Source organism: Abrus precatorius, unplaced genomic scaffold (assembly GCF_003935025.1).
Source record: "Abrus precatorius isolate BTA unplaced genomic scaffold, Abrus_2018 Scaffold3, whole genome shotgun sequence".
In the NCBI taxonomy this organism is placed as follows: Eukaryota; Viridiplantae; Streptophyta; class Magnoliopsida; order Fabales; family Fabaceae; genus Abrus; species Abrus precatorius.
In genome coordinates this window covers 31,019,603-31,043,882 of record NW_020874373.1, presented here as the reverse complement: position 1 = coordinate 31,043,882, position 24,280 = coordinate 31,019,603, and the positions used below count along the sequence as shown (strand labels likewise).

General features: G+C 32.2%; 4 protein-coding genes across 7 annotated transcripts; 1 reads left to right on the top strand and 3 right to left on the bottom strand.

Moving 5' to 3' along the window:
* Positions 1 to 65: 65 nt before the first annotated feature.
* On the bottom strand, positions 66 to 6,846 carry LOC113861250 (SPX and EXS domain-containing protein 1-like). 2 transcript variants are annotated; one of them, XM_027493951.1, is made up of 13 exons: positions 6,534 to 6,846; positions 4,980 to 5,086; positions 4,315 to 4,353; positions 4,087 to 4,179; positions 3,873 to 3,989; positions 3,335 to 3,430; positions 2,872 to 2,985; positions 2,576 to 2,629; positions 2,291 to 2,338; positions 1,651 to 1,801; positions 1,273 to 1,438; positions 943 to 1,012; positions 66 to 861 (listed from the first exon to the last, which is right to left on the bottom strand). In XM_027493951.1, exons 2-13 carry the CDS (start codon positions 5,043 to 5,045, stop codon positions 613 to 615), a joined length of 1,263 nt encoding a protein of 420 aa, XP_027349752.1. In that variant the 5' UTR covers positions 5,046 to 5,086; positions 6,534 to 6,846; the 3' UTR covers positions 66 to 612. The 2 variants fall into 2 exon arrangements, with proteins under 2 accessions (XP_027349752.1, XP_027349751.1); XM_027493950.1 differs by having other exon boundaries at positions 128 to 861; positions 2,291 to 2,368; positions 6,534 to 6,825.
* Positions 6,847 to 7,572: 726 nt separating this feature from the next.
* Positions 7,573 to 15,710, top strand: LOC113861594. 2 transcript variants are annotated; one of them, XM_027494519.1, is made up of 16 exons: positions 7,573 to 7,866; positions 7,995 to 8,085; positions 8,386 to 8,560; positions 8,643 to 8,748; positions 9,768 to 9,850; positions 10,547 to 10,573; positions 10,657 to 10,769; positions 10,908 to 11,021; positions 11,441 to 11,521; positions 11,714 to 11,778; positions 12,230 to 12,286; positions 12,709 to 12,780; positions 12,915 to 13,163; positions 13,823 to 13,938; positions 14,115 to 14,228; positions 15,262 to 15,710. In XM_027494519.1, exons 1-16 carry the CDS (start codon positions 7,816 to 7,818, stop codon positions 15,425 to 15,427), a joined length of 1,680 nt encoding a protein of 559 aa, XP_027350320.1. In that variant the 5' UTR covers positions 7,573 to 7,815; the 3' UTR covers positions 15,428 to 15,710. The 2 variants fall into 2 exon arrangements, with proteins under 2 accessions (XP_027350320.1, XP_027350319.1); XM_027494518.1 differs by having other exon boundaries at positions 7,736 to 7,866; positions 10,896 to 11,021.
* Positions 15,711 to 17,493: 1,783 nt separating this feature from the next.
* On the bottom strand, positions 17,494 to 18,493 carry LOC113862474. The gene is made up of 2 exons (XM_027495558.1): positions 18,051 to 18,493; positions 17,494 to 17,877 (listed from the first exon to the last, which is right to left on the bottom strand). The coding sequence occupies exons 1-2, from the start codon at positions 18,282 to 18,284 to the stop codon at positions 17,494 to 17,496; spliced, it is 618 nt and encodes a 205-aa protein (XP_027351359.1). The 5' UTR covers positions 18,285 to 18,493.
* A 2,279-nt stretch (positions 18,494 to 20,772) lies between these two features.
* On the bottom strand, positions 20,773 to 24,280 carry LOC113861403 (UDP-galactose/UDP-glucose transporter 2-like). Of its 2 annotated transcripts, XM_027494205.1 has the most exons (7): positions 23,619 to 24,280; positions 23,215 to 23,243; positions 22,926 to 23,127; positions 22,358 to 22,600; positions 21,945 to 22,046; positions 21,750 to 21,857; positions 20,773 to 21,227 (listed from the first exon to the last, which is right to left on the bottom strand). In XM_027494205.1, the coding sequence occupies exons 1-7, from the start codon at positions 23,742 to 23,744 to the stop codon at positions 20,961 to 20,963; spliced, it is 1,077 nt and encodes a 358-aa protein (XP_027350006.1). In that variant the 5' UTR covers positions 23,745 to 24,280; the 3' UTR covers positions 20,773 to 20,960. The 2 variants fall into 2 exon arrangements, with proteins under 2 accessions (XP_027350006.1, XP_027350005.1); XM_027494204.1 differs by having other exon boundaries at positions 20,830 to 21,227; positions 21,750 to 22,046.

Below are 24,280 nucleotides of genomic sequence, written 5' to 3'. Positions count from 1 at the left end.
TAAAAGTGTATTAGAAAGTGTGATGTTACTGCTCTCTTTACTTGGTTGGTATTCTATTTCTGGGCCTAAGTATCCTTTTTAACTCTGTATTCAGCAAAGCTAGCTAAGTATCCTTTTTAACTCTGTATTCAGCAAAGCTAGCTTTTGTGTCCGTTCTCTTGTTACAAATGCTAATAATATACTTTAAAGAACCACAAAAAAATAAGGGGAAAAAAATGAATGCACCATCTATTATGGCCACCATTGTTCTCAAGTACAATTCGTGCAGCTCCTCATGTACGAAAAGTGTGAAAATGTGCATGCAACTATATGCTGGCTTCTTCATCTTTCATTGAACCGCTGAGACTTCCTTCTGTCTGAGAGCAATGCTCTTTCCACTCCAAAAGAAAGAATAACAAGGCATGACTGAGCCAAGGGCTGCTTCAGCAATGGAATCAACTATCTCTATGAATCTCAGACATCCATGTATATGCATGAAAACTCCCCATGTTGGTAGGCCAGGAACACATGAAGAAAAATGCTTTTGGGATTAGAACTATTATTAGCATAAAAATTGAATTAGACCTGTTGCTGATATGAAGATATTGGCAAAATTTGGTTGGCTGAGATTCTCTATACATCATGAATGTTGGAGCCTAGCAATTTCTCCTCCTCTCTTTGAATTTCTGTGAGTTGAACACCGGACCGTGTAATCTTATTCCACTCATTTTCAACTCTAAAAAATACCCACTGGAATCGTCGGAGCATCTCTAAAAGAGTGATAGTAAACACTGTCAGGTAGTTATGGCGGAGATGGGCTGACAATTTGTAAGTCCATGAACAGCGCAGAACAAAGTTGCTTCCAATCGCCCAAAAGTATATCTGCACCTCAGAAATTAGATTTGTCAAGTCCAATAAAATCAACTTGTTGCATCGTTGTAATAAGATGCTGCGGCTTCTTACCCATTGTCGACCATATAACAAGTTGGAAATAAGATTTGGCTTGTTGAACTTGAATATGCGAGAAAAGCCACTGTAAGAAAAGGAAAAAGGATAAAAATCTCAATGTAAAGCAAAATCAGGGTGATTACTTATCATAAAAAGTATAGTGCAGCAGAAAACTAGCATTTGAACAACAAGTGCATCGTGCATATCAATTTGTTTCTTTAATATTATTATAATTTTATCATAAGATTTAAAATTTAAATTTTTTGTAGATGTAATACTTGTATCTGTGCAAATAACAAGTTATGATATTATCAATCTAAAAGGGAAAGAAGACAGATTTGGTACCTTAAATCCCAATCTCTGGTTATATCCCAGTAAAATGAATAGAGAGAATTAATAACACTTGAGAGGAGCCACATTGGTCGATAAAGAGTGGTCCATTTCTCAGGGAGGACATGGTATTTAAGGGCTGAAAGAAAAATTACTGGGACTGCTGTTGAATATTTTAAAGCTGGAAAACAAATGCAAATGGAGTTAGGAACTTAGAATACTAGGTAGGATATCAAGTAAATGTAATGTGACACACAGCCACTGTTTTAGCAAGAAGAAGATTGACTTCTGTGCCTTAAATGATAATGAGTGTTGCTCTTTCTCGACAACCACTCAACCGGGACATCTTACACTTCCAGGAGAGCAAGAGGAGAAGTTACCAAGAGCAATTACCATTGAAGAGGCAATTTTTTTCTTTGGTATCTCTGTACTGGCGAAGACATTGCAATAAACGCCATATGTAAGGAAGAACAAGAACTATAGGTATTGCAACTGAGTGACTACCACAAACTGAATCAGCTTCGAGCCAAGCAATTGTGGCAACCTGCATATTATAGAAAAATAAAAGCATTGTATTCAGTCCCTATATTAAAAATATGGAAGGAAACGAGTTAATTTGCACAGGCAAACGATGGCAGAGAATGGAAAAATTAGTTTTGATGAATCTACCGCATATTATGCAGCTTAGCACCAATTTTATCAAAGATCTACAGCAAATGAGAGATTATAAATGTATAGGAACATCAATGATAAAAAATAAACACACATGCAAAATATAGGTATAAAGTTTTTAATTGCGTGCTTCAAAATGATCTAATGAGTCAGATTCTAATAATAGACTCCTACAAACACATGATACAGAAAATAAACTTTCATATGCTATGCATTCTGTATCTGTTATATTTTTTCACAATACTACTATAAGGTTATTATACCAACACAAAAGACAGATTAAACTCTAAATAACACAAATGAAATAGAGATCAACAAGTTATAATGTATACATGGAAAAAGAAAATTTGATATACCATACCTGTCTGTTTACCATTCTACAAACTGAACGTTCCAAATCTGAAAACACCTGTATGCAATGCACAATTAGGAGCAACAACTAGAAAAAGTAATTGACTCTTACCATAAAAAGACGTCAGGAAAGATCACAATGGTAGGGTTTTTTTTTTTTTTCAAATAAATTATCAAATCAGTGGTGACTGGGTGGTAAAAAAAATATACAAATTTCCAGGCACCTAGAAATTGACTTTTGTGAAGTAAATTGAAAAATGCACCAAGAAATTTACTATTAGGATATGTACTATACCTTTGCCATGGAGGTTAAAATATCAGCCACGAAAAAGTCTGGAAATGTTATTGGCTGTATGATGAAAAGAAACAATATTTGTGAGACAAAATGATATAAATGTCATCCATGAGAAAATCAACAAACAAACTTATAGAAACTAGTAAAATTAACAACCTAAAATATCAAAACCATTGAATCAAACTAGTAGCCCTTAGATTAGTAAATTCACATCTTGCTTTACAAAAGGAATCAAATGCAGATCAACGCTCAAAATTCCATATCAGGCATGAGTCTGTGACAGTGAAGAATCTTACCTGCAAGGGAAAAGCTATCCGCCACAATGTCCTCAAAAAGAAGTAACGAGAAGACAAATAAAAAATATCAAAGGGAAAGATCAAGATTATGGCAACAAGAATGTAGAGAAGCACCTGCAATATCATAGATATATCAGATGATTGGAATATATGGTAGACAAGATGATTCTTAAAGAAAGGATCATAGGAAGCAATCCATTTCATGGCATACACAAAGTGCTACTTCTGGCCTTTAAAAAAACTAATTTAAGACATCAGCTTCTACATGAAATCATAACTAAGAAGCACATCAACACCAACACAAAAAATGACAATTACATATGCATTTAATTTAATCAAAAGAAAATAAAATGCACATTAAAACAAGCCAGTGAATATCACTTCATATTCAAGGAAGCAGTCAAATTCAACTGGTTGAGAGGAGAGAGAAAGCTAGATAGAATGAACAGAGACAATACTAAACTGGTTGAGATGCAGCCAATGATACTTCCCCATGAGAATAGAGATAGAGATATGCAGTCATGCTAGTAGGGACAATGATTGTCATCCAAGTGCTACACTGAAAATAAAATAGAGTTAATGTCAATAAATAAACATGCATACTGGGTGTATATAGCAGCAGCAGCAGCATCAATCCACGCTATTGACTCAACTTCCAGATGCATTACTGTAACAAAAAATTTAAAGTTGATGCAGAAACATGGACTGGAGATTGGACTGTGTGACAAGGCTGCTAGAATCAGTACAATATAACAAAAAAGATAGAGACAAACAGGAAATCATAAGAGAGAAACTTAATTAAGGAACCAGAGACAATGGCATAATTTGTTTTCTAGTGCCTAGGCATTTATTACTTTGATCACCAATATGTTTTAAAGAACCAGATACAGACAAATCCATACTTCAAATATTGATATTTAAAATCAAGAAAAACATCAAACAACTTTCCACTTTTCATTGAATAATGTTTTCTCCAAAATGAAGGCAAAGAACCTGACTACCTTCCATATCTCTTTGTGAGTAAGGTGGTTTTGATCAACATCGAAAACTTTGGCATAGCTTACGCTAGATTGTAGAAATACCCACAAATTTACTCCCCAAAGCCAGACCATCATAGTCTGTAATAGTATAGTAACAACAAAAACCATCAGGTAAAGTTCCATAAAAATTGTGCTCAATGTACTACATGAACGAAAGAATTAACCCCTCACTCACCACAAGAAGGAGAGGGTTGTAATACAAAAATGCCTCATATAAAAACAGATCTCGCAAATTTGCATCCATTCTCATGACAGAATCCCAACCAATCTGATGTAAGAGCAGAAAAAAGCAAATTTAGGTGTGATGAAATAGGTAAATAAATTATTGAAGGTCTTCTCAAGAGATGTTCATATTAGTATCCATAGACAATCATAAGTGTTAATAAAGTGAAAAGACAGGGACCTTGCAGCAAGTACAGCCCAATATCAGAAAGAGTGTCACCTGGAAAAAGAATATACAAAAGATATCCAATTATGATAGGAATAAAAAAAAATTAACAGAGACTTTCAGAAATACTTAATTTCAGTCTGCATAAAAGAACTTCTTTATATAGTTTTAAAATTGAATTCATCTTATCCAACATTACCGAGGAACATCCAAATAACACAAATATTTTAATAAGATAGAGGCTTACAGACAAAACATACTGCAGCAAGTTTTCCACAATAAGAAATTATAATGAAAGTAGAGCACATATCTACAAGCACAAGTATAATAAATAACTTGCAATATATGGCTGAACTTTGGGAGATCCAAGTAGGTCTAATATGAACAAAAACCCAATCAATATAAAGAAACTTGCTAGCAATGCCATTACTACATCTGTCAAAAAGTTTTTGTTTTCTTCCTTTTCCCCACTTTGCTCTTATTTTATTTTTCTTGTGTGCTTTAGTGAACAATATTAATATAACATTTTGTTATAAACCCAATAAACATTAAAAAAAACAAAATAAAATAGTCCAGCTCAAAAGTCCTTCCATTCCCTCAGCAAATCAGGAAAAAAAATCCCCCTGCAGAATGGTATCTGGCACTGAACTTATGAAATCGTGAAAGATAAACTAACAGACCTTGAACCTCCACAGAAAAGTTGGAGATGGCATAGCACTTTGCACAGGCGAAATTATATTCTTCATTGTATCAGCACTGTTGTATTATAGGACCTATAGGTGTGCTTCTGCATAAAAAAATGAAAAAAAAAAAAAAACAACTCAAAATTAGAGTTTGAGAATAAAAGGAAAGCTCAATAACATTTTCAGGGCAATGGAAGGGATAGCTACTAAACAGAAATAATTTTTCCCTTTCTCATGAAATTGTAAAGGACATTACAAAAGTCCACCTTAGAGCCATAAAGCTCCAGCTATGACTGGGTTCTAACTTCAAAGGAAGGGTTGGACCCACTGTATGGGTCCTTTTTTCATTCAGGAATAAGGGCCTGGTCATGACTCAAACCAAAGTGATCTTCAAGTCACATGGTGACAACTTCGACCTCAGTACCAAGGCTCCTAAAAAAAGGGCACTACTTACTATTAATTAAACAAATAAAAAAGGGAAAAGCATGGCCCAGAACTTAGTATCTTCCTCAATACTGGTTGAGGTCACACTTTCTCATAATCCTGATTCATGACAAAAGCCATAGTCCAACAATTAAGCACCCAAAGCTCAATTGAACTTGAGAATTAACAATCATTGCCAAAGTTCTTCACAGGAAATAATCTGTAATTCCATATTGTTTTCAGAGTGTTCAGTCTAAATTGCTTAATATTTGCTTTAAAAGTCTAATACTTTCTTGCTTATAGATCATTAGCACCCATGCACGTCATTGTTGAAATGTAACCCACCCCACTGTAAATTCAGCACACATTAACACAAGCCAGGCATGAAATCTCCATTTATATAATCTCACGATTCACTTTATTAAGCCTCTACTGCTAAATTATGTTCCAAAACATAGCAATGGCCATTGTCCATGGCAAAGGAGGTGTCATTAACTTTTGTTTGTGTATATGAAATATCCTTGACACAAATGATTAACCACAAGTAACAAAAATTATAGCAGTAATACTATTTATCAACCAGGAACTCCTACTTGTTATAAATTTTGAACAGGTAAACTAGGGTTTTCATGTGCTGGAACTAATGGAAGAGGTTAGTCAGCTACCAAAAAGAAGGCCCCCACCTTATGAATGCTAAATCCAACGTTCCACATAAAAAGCCCATCAATTTGGCGTGCACTATAATAGAAGCATATCCAATCCTTCAATAACTTTTAAGCATCCTCACATCAAAATTAAAAGAAATCAAAATCAAAAAAATAAAAGTTCACACATTTAAGTAACATGCACGGCAACAGAAGCAAATCCATTTCCATTTCCAATTCTCAACAAATTTAAAAACCAACAACAAACAAATTAAAACCCAAACAAACACAGCTTTAACAAACACACATTACAGAGTACAAGAACGGAGTCAAGGCCAAAACCCCACGTAAAAAAATCCATCAAAATCAAAACTTGACAACCACCCATCATTCAAAGAACCCCACAACCTCAGAAATTCCGACAATCAGCTTCTGGGGAGGAGCAAACAAACCCAAAAAAATGGTATTGAATCAGATCAATTACCCGTTGTTGTGGTCAGCGTGTGAGTCAGATCTGAGAGCAGAATTATGAGACGCTTTTGAGCGTGAAGGACGGCACATAACAATAGGGAATGATAATGATTGTGAAGATGTTGCGTCAATCTCAGAGCACGTTGCTAACTTGCATTGTTGGCAACGAGATTTGGTGAAAACAAAAAACCGTGGCAGTGTTGTTATTTTACCCGCCACTCTGTCTCTCTGCTACAAAAAAAATTCGCCACAATTCAGAATTATGGATTTCACAGCATATGGAGAGAAAAGGGTTCACGTTTGATTTCACCGGCAATGGTTACTGTGATCATCACACTTTTCTTTTCTTTATTAGGTGAAAATGGAAGACAGTGAAAATGAGAGGAATAGATTAGTACATATTAATTACACTATTAGTTTGTTTTATTTATTTTATTCAAAAATTAAAACCTTTATAGTACCTCTTTTTATGACATTCGAAAATCTAAAAAATGTTCTCTAATGTACTCATTATCTTTGTATTTTGGAAAAATATATTTTGAAAAAATATACATAATTAATGTTTTGATTTTAATATGCATTTGTAAAAGAAATATAAATTATATAATATAATTACTTTGACTAAAAAATCACGATCATAACCATTATTTAATGTCTGAGTTTTTAATAATATATTATTAAATTAAAATGTGTGTTTAATGTATTTTTTTTATTTTCTTAGTTTTCAAAAATGATAAAAAAAATTACATTAGCTATACGTTAATTAAAGGTTTAATTAAAATGACAAGGCTTACAGTTTCCGTAAACTGACTAAAAGTTATTGTCAGATTAATCTGTTGATACAATTGCAATTAAAGATATTTTTCTCACAGATATTGAAAGACAATTTTATATTTTTACATAAAAAAAATCTTTTTATATACGTAAAAAGAGAATTTTTAGGTGCGGTAAGAAAGACACTTTATTTAAAACACAGTGAGACATCCAGCAAGTATATAGGAAGTACCTGGCATCATTCATGTATTTATAAATAAATGACTAACCAAATATTCGTATATCTCTTAGAAAATCAAAATAAACATTTACTTTTCTTTCAGAAAATGAAATATAATTATCTTTTTTCTAATTTTTTAATAATTTATATCCTTAATTATAACTTTTTATTTTTAATCTCAATATTTCAGTATTGAGTATTTAATAATTATAATTTGTACTGAATTAATTAAACCCTCTTAGTTTAAACCTTCACCCCCTCGTATCAAAGTAGGCGCAAACCAGAAGCTGAGTAAGGAGCTATGGCGAGTCCAGAAGAAGCCAAGGTTGAAACTTTCATGCAGTGGCTACAGGTTCGTTAACATGCTTAGTAATTTGAGGCCAAAGGGATAATTATATTAAGCTCTGATATCATTTTATCATGAATATTCAATGTTGTCTTTTGCCAAGTTTCTCAATTTTGATTCGGTCTTCAATTCAGGCAAATGGGGCGGAGCTACGGGGTTGCAAGATCAAGTGCTGTGATTCCAGAAAAGGGTTTGGCATATTTTCTGATAAAGATGTTTCTGATGGTAATATCAATTTGAAATATGAATAGAGTTGAGAGAAGGAGTTGAAGTAATTGCTTGTTAGAGAATAGCTGATATTGTTTTATTGTTTGGAATTGGAAAGTATGTGCAATTCTGTCAATGCCCTTTTATTGCAATCTTAGAATATTAAAAGTATTCACCGTGCCTTGGAAGCTAAAAAAAATGGGCATCTTCAGAAACAGAAAAAAATTGAGATGCTTAGTGTTCTTACCTTATTGTTTATAGCTCTGTGCCTTGTCCATTGAAACAGAGAAAGTAATTCTTGTTTTCTTTGAAAAACAGGGGTTATGTTGGTTGTTCCACTAGATTTAGCAATTACTCCAATGAGGGTGTTGCAAGATCCTCTTCTAGGACCAGAATGTAGAGCAATGTTTGAAGAAGGAGATGTTGATGACAGGTTATTAATGATGCTGTTACTGGTTGTGGAGCGTTTGCGTAAGAATTCTCTGTGGAAGCCGTATGTATGGTTGATTGTGTTTTACTTCATGATTCAGATTATGTTGTGAGTTTCAATTGTGGAGTGGTTAATACTAAATCAGGTACCTTGATATGCTTCCAACCACTTTTGGAAATCCACTTTGGTTTACTGATGATGAACTTCAAGAGCTAAGAGGAACACCATTATATCGTGCAACTGAATTGCAGGTAATTTATCATGGGACTCATGATAACATTAACCAGTTTAGTTAAAAGTGTTCTTTTCTTGTCAATTTAAAGACATTGCATGACGAAAAACAAGACTGGTTATCCCCATGTTGGCTTATGTGTATTTGTTTACCATAATACTAGGGGTGGCTATTCAATCCATTTATCCACTAACCATCTAATTCATCTATGCATAAATCCAAACCACCCAGCTAATTATAAAAAAAAAATGAATGCATTAATTAGGTTGGATCACCATTTGTTATTGGATGGATAATGAACCATCCAATATATTTTGTAATCCATTGGGTTAAATAGTTCAAAGTCTATTAGTTGGGTATAGATCTTCAAGGAATAGGTCCTAAACTCTATACTTTTTAAGAACAAGAATGCATATAAATATTCAACTTTATTAAATTAAAATATTTAAAAAAAAAGCAAAATATAATACACCTTAAATGGATGGATTGGATATCCATCCGTAGGACAAGCTTAATGGTTGGTTTAGATGGTTTTTTATTAACTGAGTTACAGATGGCTTGGATTTTTTAATATAATTTAATGGATTGTAAATGGATTAATGGTTTATTGTTTATTCATCTATTGTGATTCAAATTAAAATTTAATCCAATTCATCTATTTTACACGCCTACATAATATCATAAAGTAGTTCATGTGATCTCTCTATTCTGAAGCTGTCATCTATAATCTTTGAGTAGTAGACTAGTGGTGGTCAATTTGAATTAGTTGTCTTCAGTATATTTTTTCTAATTACTTGAATTGTATTGGAGGAGTAAGCTCCAGATACAATCTGAAAATCACCCAAAAGTTGAACCTTGTTTGTCTAATGTGATCTCCATGGCCATAATGGAGATCAAGATTTTATTTTTGGTTGATTTGACCTTTCAGGTGAACATGCTTAGTTTGTATTTTGGTGTTTGAGATGGAACCAGATGTCAATTGTGGTATTAACTTCTGGCTTACTTAACAGTATATTTGAAAACTGTCTTATCTTGCAGAAGAAAAGCCTGCTTTCTTTGTATGAAACTAAAGTGAAGGATTTAGTGAAGAAGCTTTTGACTCTTGATGGAAATTCAGAGATGTATGTGTTGGGTGAAATTGTATTTTTATTGATCAGTTTATGTTTTCAAAGTGGTTTATTCATAATTGACATAATTTGATGTCTTATGTTTTGACTTAATAAATATAGGATATATGTCAGTTTGGTATTTTGGTTTTGGGGCATTTGTGAAAATATAATTTAATAATCACTAGTTCACTACTTCTCCTCATATGAAAACCATTATGGCATTAAGAATCCGAAGCAGATGTTCTATAGTGTATACTGTGTTAAATGTACATCTGCTTTCTCTAATAAGTCCTATTCTCTCATTTCATTCAGATAAAAGTCATCTGGTTATTGATGTCATAGGCAATGATAATTGACAAGTCTTATGGAAAAATTCTTGGATATAGACCTTTTCAAGTTGTCAAAAAAAAAGTGTAGGTTATAGGATCACATTCAAGATATTGTCTTCTCTTTTGGGCATAGTCTGCGTCTGTAAGTACAAAATTATAGGATTTCATTGATTTAAATGGCTTTCAATACAATGTTATTTAAATCAATCAAATCCTATAATTTTGTACTTACAGACTTCAATACAATGTTATTTACACCTTTACCCTTTCTATTTACCCCTTATCTATTAGTAGTACATGTTATGCATATTACTTGTTTCAGTTGTTTGCTAAATTTTACACTTACTTTGCTTCTCTTCTGTCTGACCTGATTTTTCAGTGAGGTGAGCTTTGAAGATTTCCTTTGGTATGTAGTGTGCTTCTAGTGAATTTTATATACAATTTTAAATAAATCCTTGGAGGTTGATAGCAGACTTGCCTTCTTGCTAGGGCGAATTCAGTATTTTGGAGCCGCGCTTTGAACATTCCAATGCCTCGTTCTTATGTGTTTCCAGAAATTCCAGAAGTTCATGACAGTCACATTCCAGAAGCTGATGAAAAAAGTGAGTCCATATTTTTATTTTATTAATTTCTAAAAACTATTTTCTTCTGTTATGTGACCAATTGAGAGGTCATAATTTAGTGGTTCTCTGAATTTGAGAGTGAAAAATGACATTGAAATAGGGAAGTTTTATTTGCAGGAAGACAGGTTAAAAAATCTGACAATGTAACCAGGGAAATGGCATGTAACACAGTGCAAGGAGACAATGTTTGGGTAGAGGGTCTTGTCCCTGGAATTGACTTTTGTAACCATGGTACATTGGTGCTTGAACCCCTGACATTTCACTTCCCTATCTGTTTTTTAAGTACTTTCCTTTTCTTTTCATCATTGATTTGGTTATGATTGTTTCAACGTTATAAACTGTTTAATATCATGACACAAAATCCATTCTTAGACCTTCACCTAACAGCTTATAAATTTTGGTCTATTAAGTTCTTCACATTATCAAAGCCTCTAAGATCCAACAGCCTAGATGTCAATCCTTCTTGCCACCATTGTGATATTTTAGTGCAAACTATAAAGTGATAATGCCATGTGATTTCTCAACTCAACACTTTCAATCCTTCTATGCATACATGTTTCCTGGCTTTGTGCCAGGGTGAGTTATATTCATGCCATATATGAATGTATCAAATTCCTTATGTGATTTACCTTGAATACATGCCCAATCAGATCTGAAGCCAATAGCAACTTGGGAAGTTGATGGAACTGGTTTAACAACAGGAGTTCCTTTCTCCATGTATCTTCTTTCTGGTTGGTAACTTTCTTTTTTGTTACTTTTCAGCATCCTTGCTAACATCCAAATAAGTGTTTTCCTGTGCCTCTGCAGTTGTAGTAGTTACTGTCAAATTTATAATTTAATTTCTCTCCTCCATTTAAGTAGTTTCATTGTGTAATATCTATGAAACTACTCCCTTTAATTCAATTGTTTTCTTGATTGCAAAGCTGCTCAAAGTCCCTTGCAGATTGATCAAGAAATTTCCATTTGTTATGGCAACAAGGGAAATGAGGTACTTTATGTTGTTCCATGGTTGAAAAAATAAGAAACCATTTTCCCATATTGTTATCTATATTTTATTTTACTCTTCTGTTCTTTTTATTAAGCATCAATCTTTTATGCACAAGGGGGAAATAAGATTTCTGCATTTGGCCAATACTGGTGCAATATCTTGTTGGCAGTTTATTCAACATGACTGTAAAATGTTTAGTTGAACCAGATACATAATTATCTGGCCAATAACTGCCAACAAAGCATTGCACCATGGACTGGGTTTTTTAACTGAGTTCACTTGTACCATTATGAATACATTTGAATATATACTTTAATACTTGCATATATATTTTAGTAAATGCATGACCCAAAGTAAATGGGGTTTCTGTTCCGTTAAAGGTTGATGTATAAGTTACTTTGAAACTTATCTCAAGTACTACATTGTTTCCATAATTTTCCACTTGCTGCAGGAACTTCTATATCTGTATGGTTTCGTTGTTGATGATAGCACAGATGACTATCTCATGGTAATTGCATATACTTGTACCTTGTGCACTCAGAATAAATTTCTCTTAATTCTTCAACATGTTACTCCCCCTTTCTCAATTTTTTTTTATGGCTTAATTCAGTTTCTACTTTAAAGAAGCTTTGTTGTGTTCATTTTTATAATCATGACCCCTTTTTGTGCTGCTTTCTGAAAGCTTGAATTTGTGCGAAGTTTTCCTTAAAATATTTAGTATTTTCTACCTGTTGTTTATCAATTTCTTGCCACCGTAACACAGTTAGTATTGCAACTATAATATGACAATACCTACGTGATTTTGTCTGTGGTTGCTGCCATGTTGCTTCATTTTATATTCTCTATCACAGGCTTTTCAATTCAAGTGATAACAGTTGTTACTAATATAGACATGGCTTACTAACTTATAGGTGTTGTTGGGTCCTCCAGGTCCACTATCCACCGGAAGCAATTAATGCTATTTCCTTTTCAGAGTCCAAAAGCCAGCTTCTTGAAGTGCAGGTTTGCTAATATTTTTTCTTCAACATTCTGCTTTATTCTGAAAAGGGTAGAATATGATTTATTTGACCAATTTTAAACTAACTATTGTTCTAAAACTTCCCACTTCTTTCTGTTTTTTTGTTTTATGTTTACAGAAGGCTGAAATGAGATGTCTTTTACCCAAAACTTTGCTGGATCATGGATTTTTTCCAATAGGCACCCAAAACAGTGGAGATAAAAACAAGTGCAAGGTTGACCAAGTTTGCAACTATAGTTGGAGTGGTCAGCGCAAAACACCATCTTATGTAAACAAGCTGGTATTTCCTGAGAAATTTATGACTACTTTGAGGACCATAGCCATGCAAGAAGATGAACTTTTCAAGGTTTCTTCAATGCTCAAAGAGGTGCAGTTTCTATGCAACATTTTATTTTTCATCTTTGCTATTAACTGTGCCATAATCACTGAAACTGTATTTTATTTTGCTTTGGTAAGCTCCTGTAAAGAGTTACCACATTTCCTACCCTTTTCCAGCACTTAATTACTATAAGTGAATTAACTCTGCTACTTGACATGTAATTCCGTGCTTTTCATCATGAGGACAATGTCTAAAAATTATATTATGCATTTATCTTTTAACAAAACAGACCTTGCCTTTTCTACAGTTACTGTTGATGACAATATTGATATACTGAATCCCCTTTGCTATTGTAATTCTTTTTCAAGGTCAAATACAATTTTACATGCCTTAATAATTGTTCTATAATTTTCTATAAGACATGATTAATGCATAACCTCCTTTTATGTTTTAATTTACTTTAGAAACTGTTTACTTGGTTATATAAACATAATCAGTAATAATGCATTTAAGGTCACTTACATGTCCTTCCTGCCATTTCCTTTAATTGTTGGCTGATTTTAAGCTGGGAATGGGATAAAATAAAGTCAATATATTACATCTAGACAACCGTGAAGCAAAGTAATAAGCATTATGTTAATTTGAATTGTTTTATTTTCAATTTCATCAGAATTCAACATTAATACAATTTTATGCTTTCTATAAAGCTTGTTGGACCTGAAGGGGATAGACAACTATCAGATACAGATGTCCAATCAGCAGTGTGGGAGGTCTGCGGTGATTCCGGAGCTTTACAATTGCTTGTTGATCTTCTTCGTGTGAAGTGAGTGTCAGGCCTTACTCCTAGTCTGCATGCTTCTGACTGCAACTTGATTTCTGCTTTTGATGTTGAATATCTTTCAATGTGTCATTTTATTAATTGAGAAAATAAGCAGTAGCACACACTAGAACACCAATATTGATGTCTTGCAATGCCTTACTGATTTCACTGCATTCAAGAATGATGGAGCTTGAAGAGAGTTCCGGAACAGAGGAAAGTGATCTTGGTTTACTAAAGAAGGCCCTTATTATTGATAGCCAAGAAGATAGCAAGCAGTACATGAGCAATTTAAGGTAGAAATTAATGTCCTTGATTATAGTATTCATGTCCCTTAAATCATCAGGAATTGCTCCAGTACCTATCTTTTCCTTTTCAAGACTATTGGTACCTGAGTTGAGTAATCAATTATTTTATTTCTTGTTAAATATATTTAATGAATTTTCAATGATTATACTAAAACCAATGACCAACAAATATTTAACCTTATCCTTATGGATAGCGTAACAACTTCCTAATCTATTTAATTATTAAAAGGTTACATGAAAGTTCTATTTTTATTTGATTATGAAAGAGATTGAGTATGCTTGTATTAAATTCTTTGGATGTTATGTCGTGGTTCAATCGATATTTGTAAGAATCTCTCATTAAACTGCTGTAGATAAGGTTTTCTTGGATTCAAAATTTCATCTATAACTTGAGTTACAATTGGTGCTGACATTACTCAATCTGCTTTCACGACTCAAACCACTACTAAATGCATGCACGTGCTCTTCCATTGAAATTACATGTTTAACATTTTTGGTTGCATACAAATCTGGTTTTGTTGGGTATGAAGTGACATTTTTTCTTCAATTTATTTTCTCCCTTTTTCCTCTTACAAAATAATAATTAGAAACTGATATTTTTTCCTTATGCATGCACTTTTTTGTACTATAATAATGATGCTTAACTAATGTGATTCATAATTTTCAGTCAGACATTTTACCCCCACCATTTGTTTCAAGTGTGTTAATGTTGGTTGAAATTTTAAGCCCTGCATTTCCAATATGTATAAACTTCTCTGTTTTGCGTGAAAGAATCCTCACTTAGCCCAGTTTGGATCAGCTTCTAGTTTGAGTTATTCAATTGTAAAACCCTATCCATAAGACTTTTGTAAGCAAGAATGTCAGGCTTTGTTAGATGAGGAAAAAATTAATTTATACAAGTTTAATTAATTTTATTTCCTTGATTCATTTTGTCTCTTATAAATGTCTATTATAAAGTTTATCCAAACTGATTCTTAGTGTGCGATATTCCTTGATTTTGTTCATTCACCCAAAATTTCAGCATAAAGGGAAATGAATCAGAGGAATCAAAGTTCATGACTAGAAACAAGAAGTGTGCTATAGTATATCGGCGAGGCCAAAAGCAGCTAACTCGGCTATTCTTGAAAGAAGCAGAACATGCACTACAGTTATCACTGAACGAAGAAGAGGTGATTATTCTTGATTAACCATGCCACACTCTTCTTGTTCCCTTATCTTTAACCAATAGTATTTTGTTAGAGGTTTGAGTGATAGTTATTACTTACTAGAGATCTTTTATGTCAAATCTCTTTCATTTGTACACTTAAAATCCCTGTTCACTTGTTTTGATTTTGAAGTGTTGTTTAGCTCCATTTGGTATCATGGAGCTGAAAAAAATGATGATGAAAAATAAGAAATAAGTTTTTGCTATGAAAAATGTTATAATTATCTCATTCCTAGTTATACCAAACTAGTGACATTTAATGAGTTTAAATTTTGCTTATTATTTTTCTTCATGTTTAACTCGCTTAAGTAGAAAGTAATAAATTTAAAAATGAAAAACTTGAGTATAACTTAATTTATATTTATATCATTTACATTAATTTTAAAAAGATAAAAGTTATCATTTTTGTTCTTTAAAACATTTTTAAAAAAATTATTTATTTAATTTTAACAAAATTACTCTTTTCGTTCCTAAAATTTATTTTCATCTTCTAACTTTTTTTTGTTTTATTTTAATCCTCTAACTTTTACAAAAGTTTCAAATAGGTACTTCTCTGTTAAAAACTCTAACTTTATTAAAAAAAATTGTCGTTTTGTGTCACGTGTATTATGTAACACTATTCATCATCTTCTTCTTCTTCAAATCTCTGATGTTATTTTTGGCACTTCTTCTTTTTTTTTTCTTTCATTTTTTTATTCTCAAAATTCTATCTTCTTGTTATTAACAACATCAAGCACTCACCTTTAATATGATGAATTTAAAATTAACTTCTACATTTTTCCATTGACTCTTAGATTCCTTCTAAAATTTAGAACAAGTACATTATCTTTCGAGAGTTATTTCCCTAAATACTGGGGTAGAGAAGATAGTGTAGGGTTCTGTGTTTTCTAGTGCCAAGTAATGAGACATGGTGGCTCTCCTACTCTTGCTGCAAATCATAGGATGCTTCATGTTCTTGTTATGGCAGACATAGAGATAAAAAATAGATATTTAGAAAGTTAATTTGTTTATAGCTTAATATTAGTGATAAGAAGATTAAGATTTAAGTATAAGAATATGAAAGGAGAAAGGAAAAAGAAAAGCCGCTAGGAACTTTATTGAAAATCTAAGAAAAAAAAATTTTAAAAGTTGGAAGACTAAAATGAAAAAAAAATTAAAAAATGAAAGTAAATTTTACCCTAAACAAATAATTTTGTCTTTAATTTTTTATATATGAATTAATTTCAAATATTTAAACTAATGGACATTTTTATCTTTTAAAAACAAAAATGAAGATTTTCATCTTTTTAAATATTTACTTGTCTGATCTCATTTGAGTCAAATCAAAATGATATTTCAGTCGCCATACTTTTTGAACCAATACAAAATACATAATTGGCTTCAATAATCACATATCAAAGAAAAAAGAATTGAATAGAAAATTATCTCTTTCTCTCAAGAATGAAGACTTTGTACTATTATAGAAAAATCGAAAAAGATTAATATAGGAAAGTAGTAGAATCAAATACTAACACTTACAGAAATTCAACTAATATTACCTATGCATAAACAGGATTTTCAGAAAATTTAGCAAACTGCTGTGAACAAATACAAAATTTAAGAGCATTTATAAGCTACCCAAAATATATATATTAGACACGAATTAAATATATTTTTAATCGTTCAAAATACACCCAATTTTAATTTCAATCTCTACAAATTTATTTTTAATTTTAGTCTCAGTATTTTTTAAAATTATTAATTTAAATTCTTAGTAACTATTAAATAAGTAGATTATTAACTTAAATATTATGACATATCTCGTGTCGTTTTTTATGTAAAACCAAATTAGTAAAGGAACTAAAATTAACATTTTTTTTAAACGGATTAAAATTAAAATATGGTAAATTTTGAGAGAAAAATCGATATATTTTGAGAGACCAAAAGTATATTTTCTATTGGTTGACATACCAAAATTTGGACGTTGCGAGCACCAAGGCCAGTTTAACCAAATACATCTTTCATTACCCAAGAAGTGTTCTCATATACAATAACTTCAACTCTAGTTGATCAACCCTCTAGTCCTGCCACATGCTTAAGCGACCATCCTACTAAATAAGCAACAACCGCAGCTAGGGCACCACTGAAAAGTGTAATAGTCACAGAGAACATGATGTTTTGACCAGCAATCTTTGCTTTTGCCACCCCAAGAAGAGCAAGGGCAAGTGCAGAAACAAAGCAAGCACTAACAAGCTTAACAGTGTCACTGTCAGTAAATGGTATTAGAATGATGAAAGAAAGCAAAGGAGTTGAGCCAAAGAGCATGAATGATGCAAAGGTGCATATGCCATTCTTCCAAGGCTTCACTTCTTGGTCAGATGGCAGCATTCCTTTGTCTGCCACCATTCTTTGGTCCACCAAAATATCATTGTATTTTGTAAATATGTCCACAACCTTGCACCAAGTAACAAAATTGATGTTAAAACTTAGAAGCAATTTGGCACTTCCTATCTATAAAGGCCAAATAAATGAATATTTTGAAACAAAAATCAGTTGGCTTTAGCAAAATTTTGTTACAAATTTCTCCCAATAATAACCAAATGGTTTATTTTTCCTCTCATACATACCATGGTGGCGTCATTGTAGTCCATTCCAAGAGCTTGATAGTGTCTGACCAATTTTGTTTGCTCATTGTCCCTATGGTTCATGACATCCCATTCTGTCACTCTCCTTTCCTCAATTATCACATCCTTCTCAGAACTAGCAGACACAAAGTCCCCAAACCCCATTGATATTGCTTCAGCCACTAAGTTTGCAAACCCAAGAACCAGCACATCTACTACATCCATAATGTAGCACATCAGTTAAAATATCATTTACACCTTCATATATATGTAATCTATTTTTGCATCAATGACATGAGAATCAGTATCATATTTCAGACAAACATGACTAAACAAGCACACACACACACACACACACTTCCTTTAGTCCATACCCTCCACTCATAGTGTTCAATTAGTCTAGTAGTGACTAGTAAGAAAAGCCATAGCTGTATACCACAATAATGGTCTCAAACTATAGGTAGGTAGGAATCTAGAGTTAGGAGGAACTATATCGTCATTGTTCATATTAAATTATGAGTTCTATCATTTGAACATCTAGAAATTGTCACACATCCCATACAATTATTTCTATCTCTTACTTACTTTTCCTTTTTTTATATCTACACGCATTCAAAAAATACACTTCTAAATTTTAGATGTCAGTAAAACATTTTCCTTATATTATTATTAGCACAAATAAAGCCTTTATTCTGTTATGAAAGGATATTAGGACAAGGTTTACTTATAACTTCAAAGATGAATTCATTTAAAAGAGCTTTTCCTATTAGAAAGCATGGGCTGGTTCATGTATTGAAGCCATACTTAATCATTTTCCCTTTTTATTGTGATATGTAGCATAAAAAAAATTAAAGATGCTCCCCCATTTCAATCTGCATCAAAATTTTGTCTTCTGCACAAGCACAGTTAGTGTAATTTTGTTGTGAAAAGGACAAGAAGCTGCAAGTACCTATCATACAATCATAACACTACAAAAATCCCTTTTCTTCCATAACTTCAAGAAAAGGTCTTTGATGTTCTAACTACATCACAAGGGACCACACCTGCAATCTCCACCAACCAAGCCTTTTTCTTCGTAGAAACCGAAGTTAGATGAAACAATTTTCGCCCATGTACAGTTGTACTCAAACTCAACTACAAATTTGTAGATAAATAAAACTAATAATAATAAATCAAATAATTTGCCATTATTTGAATAAAGTGATACTAATGTTTTTCTTTCATAAATCGTACGTATTCACAACATTAGAATGTGATGACCTTCAAAGATTTAAGTACACTAGAGAATTTGTCCTCCTGTATTTTACACTTACAAAATTAGTTAACATGAAAAACATTCAAAATAATTTAAACATGTGTTAAATTAACAATTTTTTTTAACATATATAAAAGATATATAAGAAAAATTAATAAATGATAAATTTTATTTTATCAATATATTAGATTCAATAATTATGTATATAAATATCATACACCTTTAAACACAAAAAAAAAAAAAAAACCGTTAACTTAATTTATATTCACATCCTAATTATAATTAATAGTTCAAAATCAATTTCACTAAAATTAATTACACTCCAATTTAACCTAAATGACACAAAAATCAATATGCAAATAGTAATTTTACTTGCAAAAGATAATTATTAGTACTTAAAGGAATGGGACACATACCAGAGGAGCTACTGCTAGCAGAAATAGAGGAAATGAGAGAAAAGCAAGTAATAATGGCATCAAGCCCTCCATACACGATGCTCTTTACATATTCTCCTTTCCATGGCTCTCTTGGTCTCTCACTGTTCCTTTCTGAATCACCACCATCTTCCACCGCTCTCTGGAGGAGCCTTGTGGTGGTGCCACCACTGCTGCCAGCTCTCTCACCCATTAACACTTATTATTATTTTATGGTATATACTATATAGTGGTCAATTGTGGTAATAAATGATTTTACTGTGTTTTCACAGTGATTCATTAATTGGTGTCAATTTGCATGCCTTTGCACAAACACGTAGACAATGAGTGCAATTCTTTTTTACTGTTTAAGGGTAATTGATTGACACGTTTCCATGATGAGCACATGGCCACCGTATGGACTTACCACAGAGTATAAAACACTCTTCTTTTACATCTATTATTAAACTTTGTTTAATTTCAAATAAAATTGTATGCACTAGTTATTAGCTGTGTATAATTTGAATGTTATAATCTATAGCTGTAGTTTAAAACACGTCACGACTTGACTAATAACTAGTACATACACTTCTGTATGAATGTTATACCTGTAGTTTAAAACACGTCAAGACTTTACTAATAAAAACTATTTTTTGTTTATTATGATGTAGTACTATATTTTTAAGTTCAGTCAAACAGTTCGTTAAGGTGTAGAATTATATTATTTAATCATAGACAATATTAATTTAAAATCTTTTCGATGAAAACATATATCTTTGTGTAATTTCTTTTTTCTCGTTATATTATCTCTCAGAATTTTTTTAAAAAAATTAAAAGATTACTAATCACACACTCAACACATTTTGTTTTTCAAGAAACTTACTGTTAGGTGAAATTTAAATATCATTGAGCAATGAATAAGATTTATTAAATAAGAAATTAAGCTCACATCATTTGATAAAACACAAAAATTTCACCCACTAATAAAAAAATGTCTTGAAAAATTCCTCAAAAAGGAAACATACAGCTTAGTAAGTTTTTTGTTCAAATGCTTCAGCGAAGAAAAACCTATAAATGCGCTATTATTGTAAATGAATTTAAATCTAAAGTATTCAATTAAACAATTAATATAAAAATGCTAATTGAACAGCAAATTATTTTCTTTTTCCTTAACAAGATATGAAAATGATAAAGAAATCATGAATTTAAAAATAATGAGTTCAAAAATAAAATTTGCATATTGTGCTAGACCAAGGGCTTCCTTTCATCGTCTTCTTCTTCTACAGAATCTGGCAGAGTCCCCAACTCTTCATCACCATTAGATTTTGCACTATTGACCCTGGCAGAAGGATTTAAGACCCTCTTGGTGTTGGTGGGTTTGTTATCAGGTATCATCTTCAATGTGATTCCCATGGCTATGAGTAGTAATCCACTCCCATGTTGTTCTGTTAATGGTTTTGTAAATATCAAGTATGATAATAGCAATGTCACTGCTTTTCTTGCTGTTGTTATCTGTGAGAAAATTCAATGAAGGAAAGTAAGTGAGGACCACACAACGTGATTAAAGTTGAAATATGAAGCATCATCCCATATTTGTAGTTGATTTTTATAATATGTCATCAATAAATAATTGATTTTTCTAAATCCACATGATAAAAATCTATGTATAATAAATCTGTATTAAAAATTATGTAATTCAATGCATTAATGTCATTAAATACTATAATGTTTAATAAAAACTAACTATTTATTGATTTTTTATAATATACAATGTTGCCCAGATTAAAAAAAAATCAATAAGATTAACTTAAATAAAAGGGTGGGAGATTTCATAGCATCCCATGCATTATGCCAAGTCAACTTTGAATTCAAATTCAAATATTTAATATAAATGTTTGGTCATTTATTAGCATTTAAGGGAAAGACCTCATGGTGGTGCATGTTTTTTCATGAGACTTATTAATGTTAGGCGCTGTAGAATGGTCCAAACTGACATAATAATAAAAGCAAGAAAATCTCATGAAAGCAATTTACCATGGCTGTGGTGGCAGCACCAAAAATTGCAATGAGGGAGAGGACAGAAACTTGACCTATAAATGTGGCCATTGCTTCGAAGACTAACACCCCATACACATAGGGATGCTGCAAGGACAAGAAAAGGTGATTCCGTTGACAAGAAAGCATAACATAGTAGAGTGTGGAAAAGGAGGTGTTATATTCCAAATTTACCTGTGAACATGAAGTCCATGCTTTGAATAATTCTCCTGTAAAAAGCATGGGTGGGATTAAGAAAGGCAAACCTACCACTGTAGAGCAAAAGAGCATCTCCATCTGTGTTAACAATGAAAAAAGTATTAGAATTTTTTATATGCTATTAATAGACAATAGCTTAAGGGAATGTTTGGAAGAACTTATGAGACGCTTAAAGATATAACTTATGACTTTCATAAGTTTTTTTTAACTTATTATTAGTATAACCTATATTTTTAACTTATCATAATAAATTTCATGATTAAACTTACAGCATAAGTCCTCATGTAAAAAAAATTATAAATGAGCGCTTGATTAAGTTAAGAATCCAAACTCACCAAATCACAATTTTGTCATAAAAAGTGCAAAGAGTAGGAAAAGATGAAAAATACCTGTGTGGTCTCAGGATTCATTGTAAATATTGCTTCTTGCAGATTTCCAAGAAAAGAATCCATGATCAATGCTCCAGATATCATAATAACACCAATGACACTGAAATTTGGTGATGTCTGTGCATCTGCTAGTGTGAACAGAATCAAGCCAACTACAAGAAGTATTGCAGATATATATTCATGCACTGGATACTTCCTTCTCAAACCCGGTATGAAAGCGCCCATTATCATCACTGGCAGAACCTGTTACACCAAAATTGATTATAATATATTTGAATGTTCAGTTAAATATAACATCTTGACACAGTTTAAGAGGCCAAAAAACAGGATAGAATTTCTAGAACAAGTCAACTAATTTGGAGCAATTGAACTATAAGTGCCATTAATTCAGCAATGATGTAAGCACATAAATGAGACAAATAGACAATCTGTTTCCCAGTATAATTAACTTAGGAATAAGATAAAATTAATTTAAGGTGTTAAAACCATAACTGATACATTTCAGTTCCTTCAAATTTGAGTAAAGTAATGATGGCTTTTATTTTTTCCATGTGCTTTTGTCAGTTACCTTTGTGGATTTGAACATGATTTGTGCAGGGTAATTAAGAAAAGCCAAAGATCCCTTTGTTAGGCCATGGGAACCCATGAGTACAGCAGAAAGCTTCACATAAGTTTTCCATGGATTCACCATTTGCTTGCTTGTGAAGCCTTGGAGGTAAATCAGAAACAGGTAAACAAACCCTTGAACAAATGTGAAGTACCAACCATAGCTGAAACAAGAAACCATGTCACCATAAGTCTCCATTCAAAGCTACAAAGCAGTAATGAAGAAATAGTACCAAGGTGATGAATTTTACCTAAAATGGAGCCTGTTATACACATATTCCTGAAAATCAGCCCAAAGAGAAAAATAATTAGTATCCCAGAGAGATAACCAGAAGGAATAACAAAAGGCAGATAAATCTTGGACTTTTGAGAAACAATTTTCCTGGAAAATTAATTTTTGCTACTAATCATGAAAGAAAAGAAAAGAAAACTAACAGGACAGAAATTTCCCAAACCAAACAAAAAAAGACCAAGTTTAACCCCTTCTACACCAACACACACAGAGAAACAAAAAAAAAAATCAAATTTTGTTTTCTTTCTTCTCATATATTGCCACTATTTCTGCAACTACAAAGATTACATAAACCAATCCAAAAAGGATTCAAGAAAAGCCACAAGGTACAAAGCATGTATGACATATCATCCAATAATTTACCTCACATATGCCATTAACAAGATAACCAAAGAAGAACCCAGAAGAACAAATGAGGAATTGTTGCCATTTGGGTCTGTCAGAGAGTGAAATTCCAAACAAACTACGAGCCTGCTCTTCGTTCTTCATTTGTTCATCACACCCCTCTTTCTCTCCTATTCAGCCTCAAAAACAGGCACCAACCCAGAATCCAATTCAACAAAAAGATTATGTTTTTTGTACTTAAAATTGCTCAAACCATGAAATGAAAACCATTTGAGCCTAAAAATCTTGCTCTTGCATGTTGACTTTGCCAACCACAGAGAAAGAGGAATAAAGAAAGATAGAGTTTTGGTCACACAAAATGGAAATTTGTTTGATTAGTCTAAGCAAGCATTTGTGCATGTAAAGTTTAGAGAGAGAAAGTAAGAAGAGAGAGAGAGAGAGAGAGAGAGAGAGAGAATGTGTGTGTAAGTGTGTTCATACAATCTCGCTTGTCCTATGTATGTGTTTATGTAATGTTGATTCCACGCAAAGGTGGAATTGAATAACGAAAGATTTTTTAGGTACACTCTTAAAGGGAAGTATTTAATTGTAACACAAGGAGAACACCAGCTATGGTTAAGAGAGCAGTTATGTCATGTGAGCTACATGCATATATCTCTTCTTCATACTCCTCCAATCAA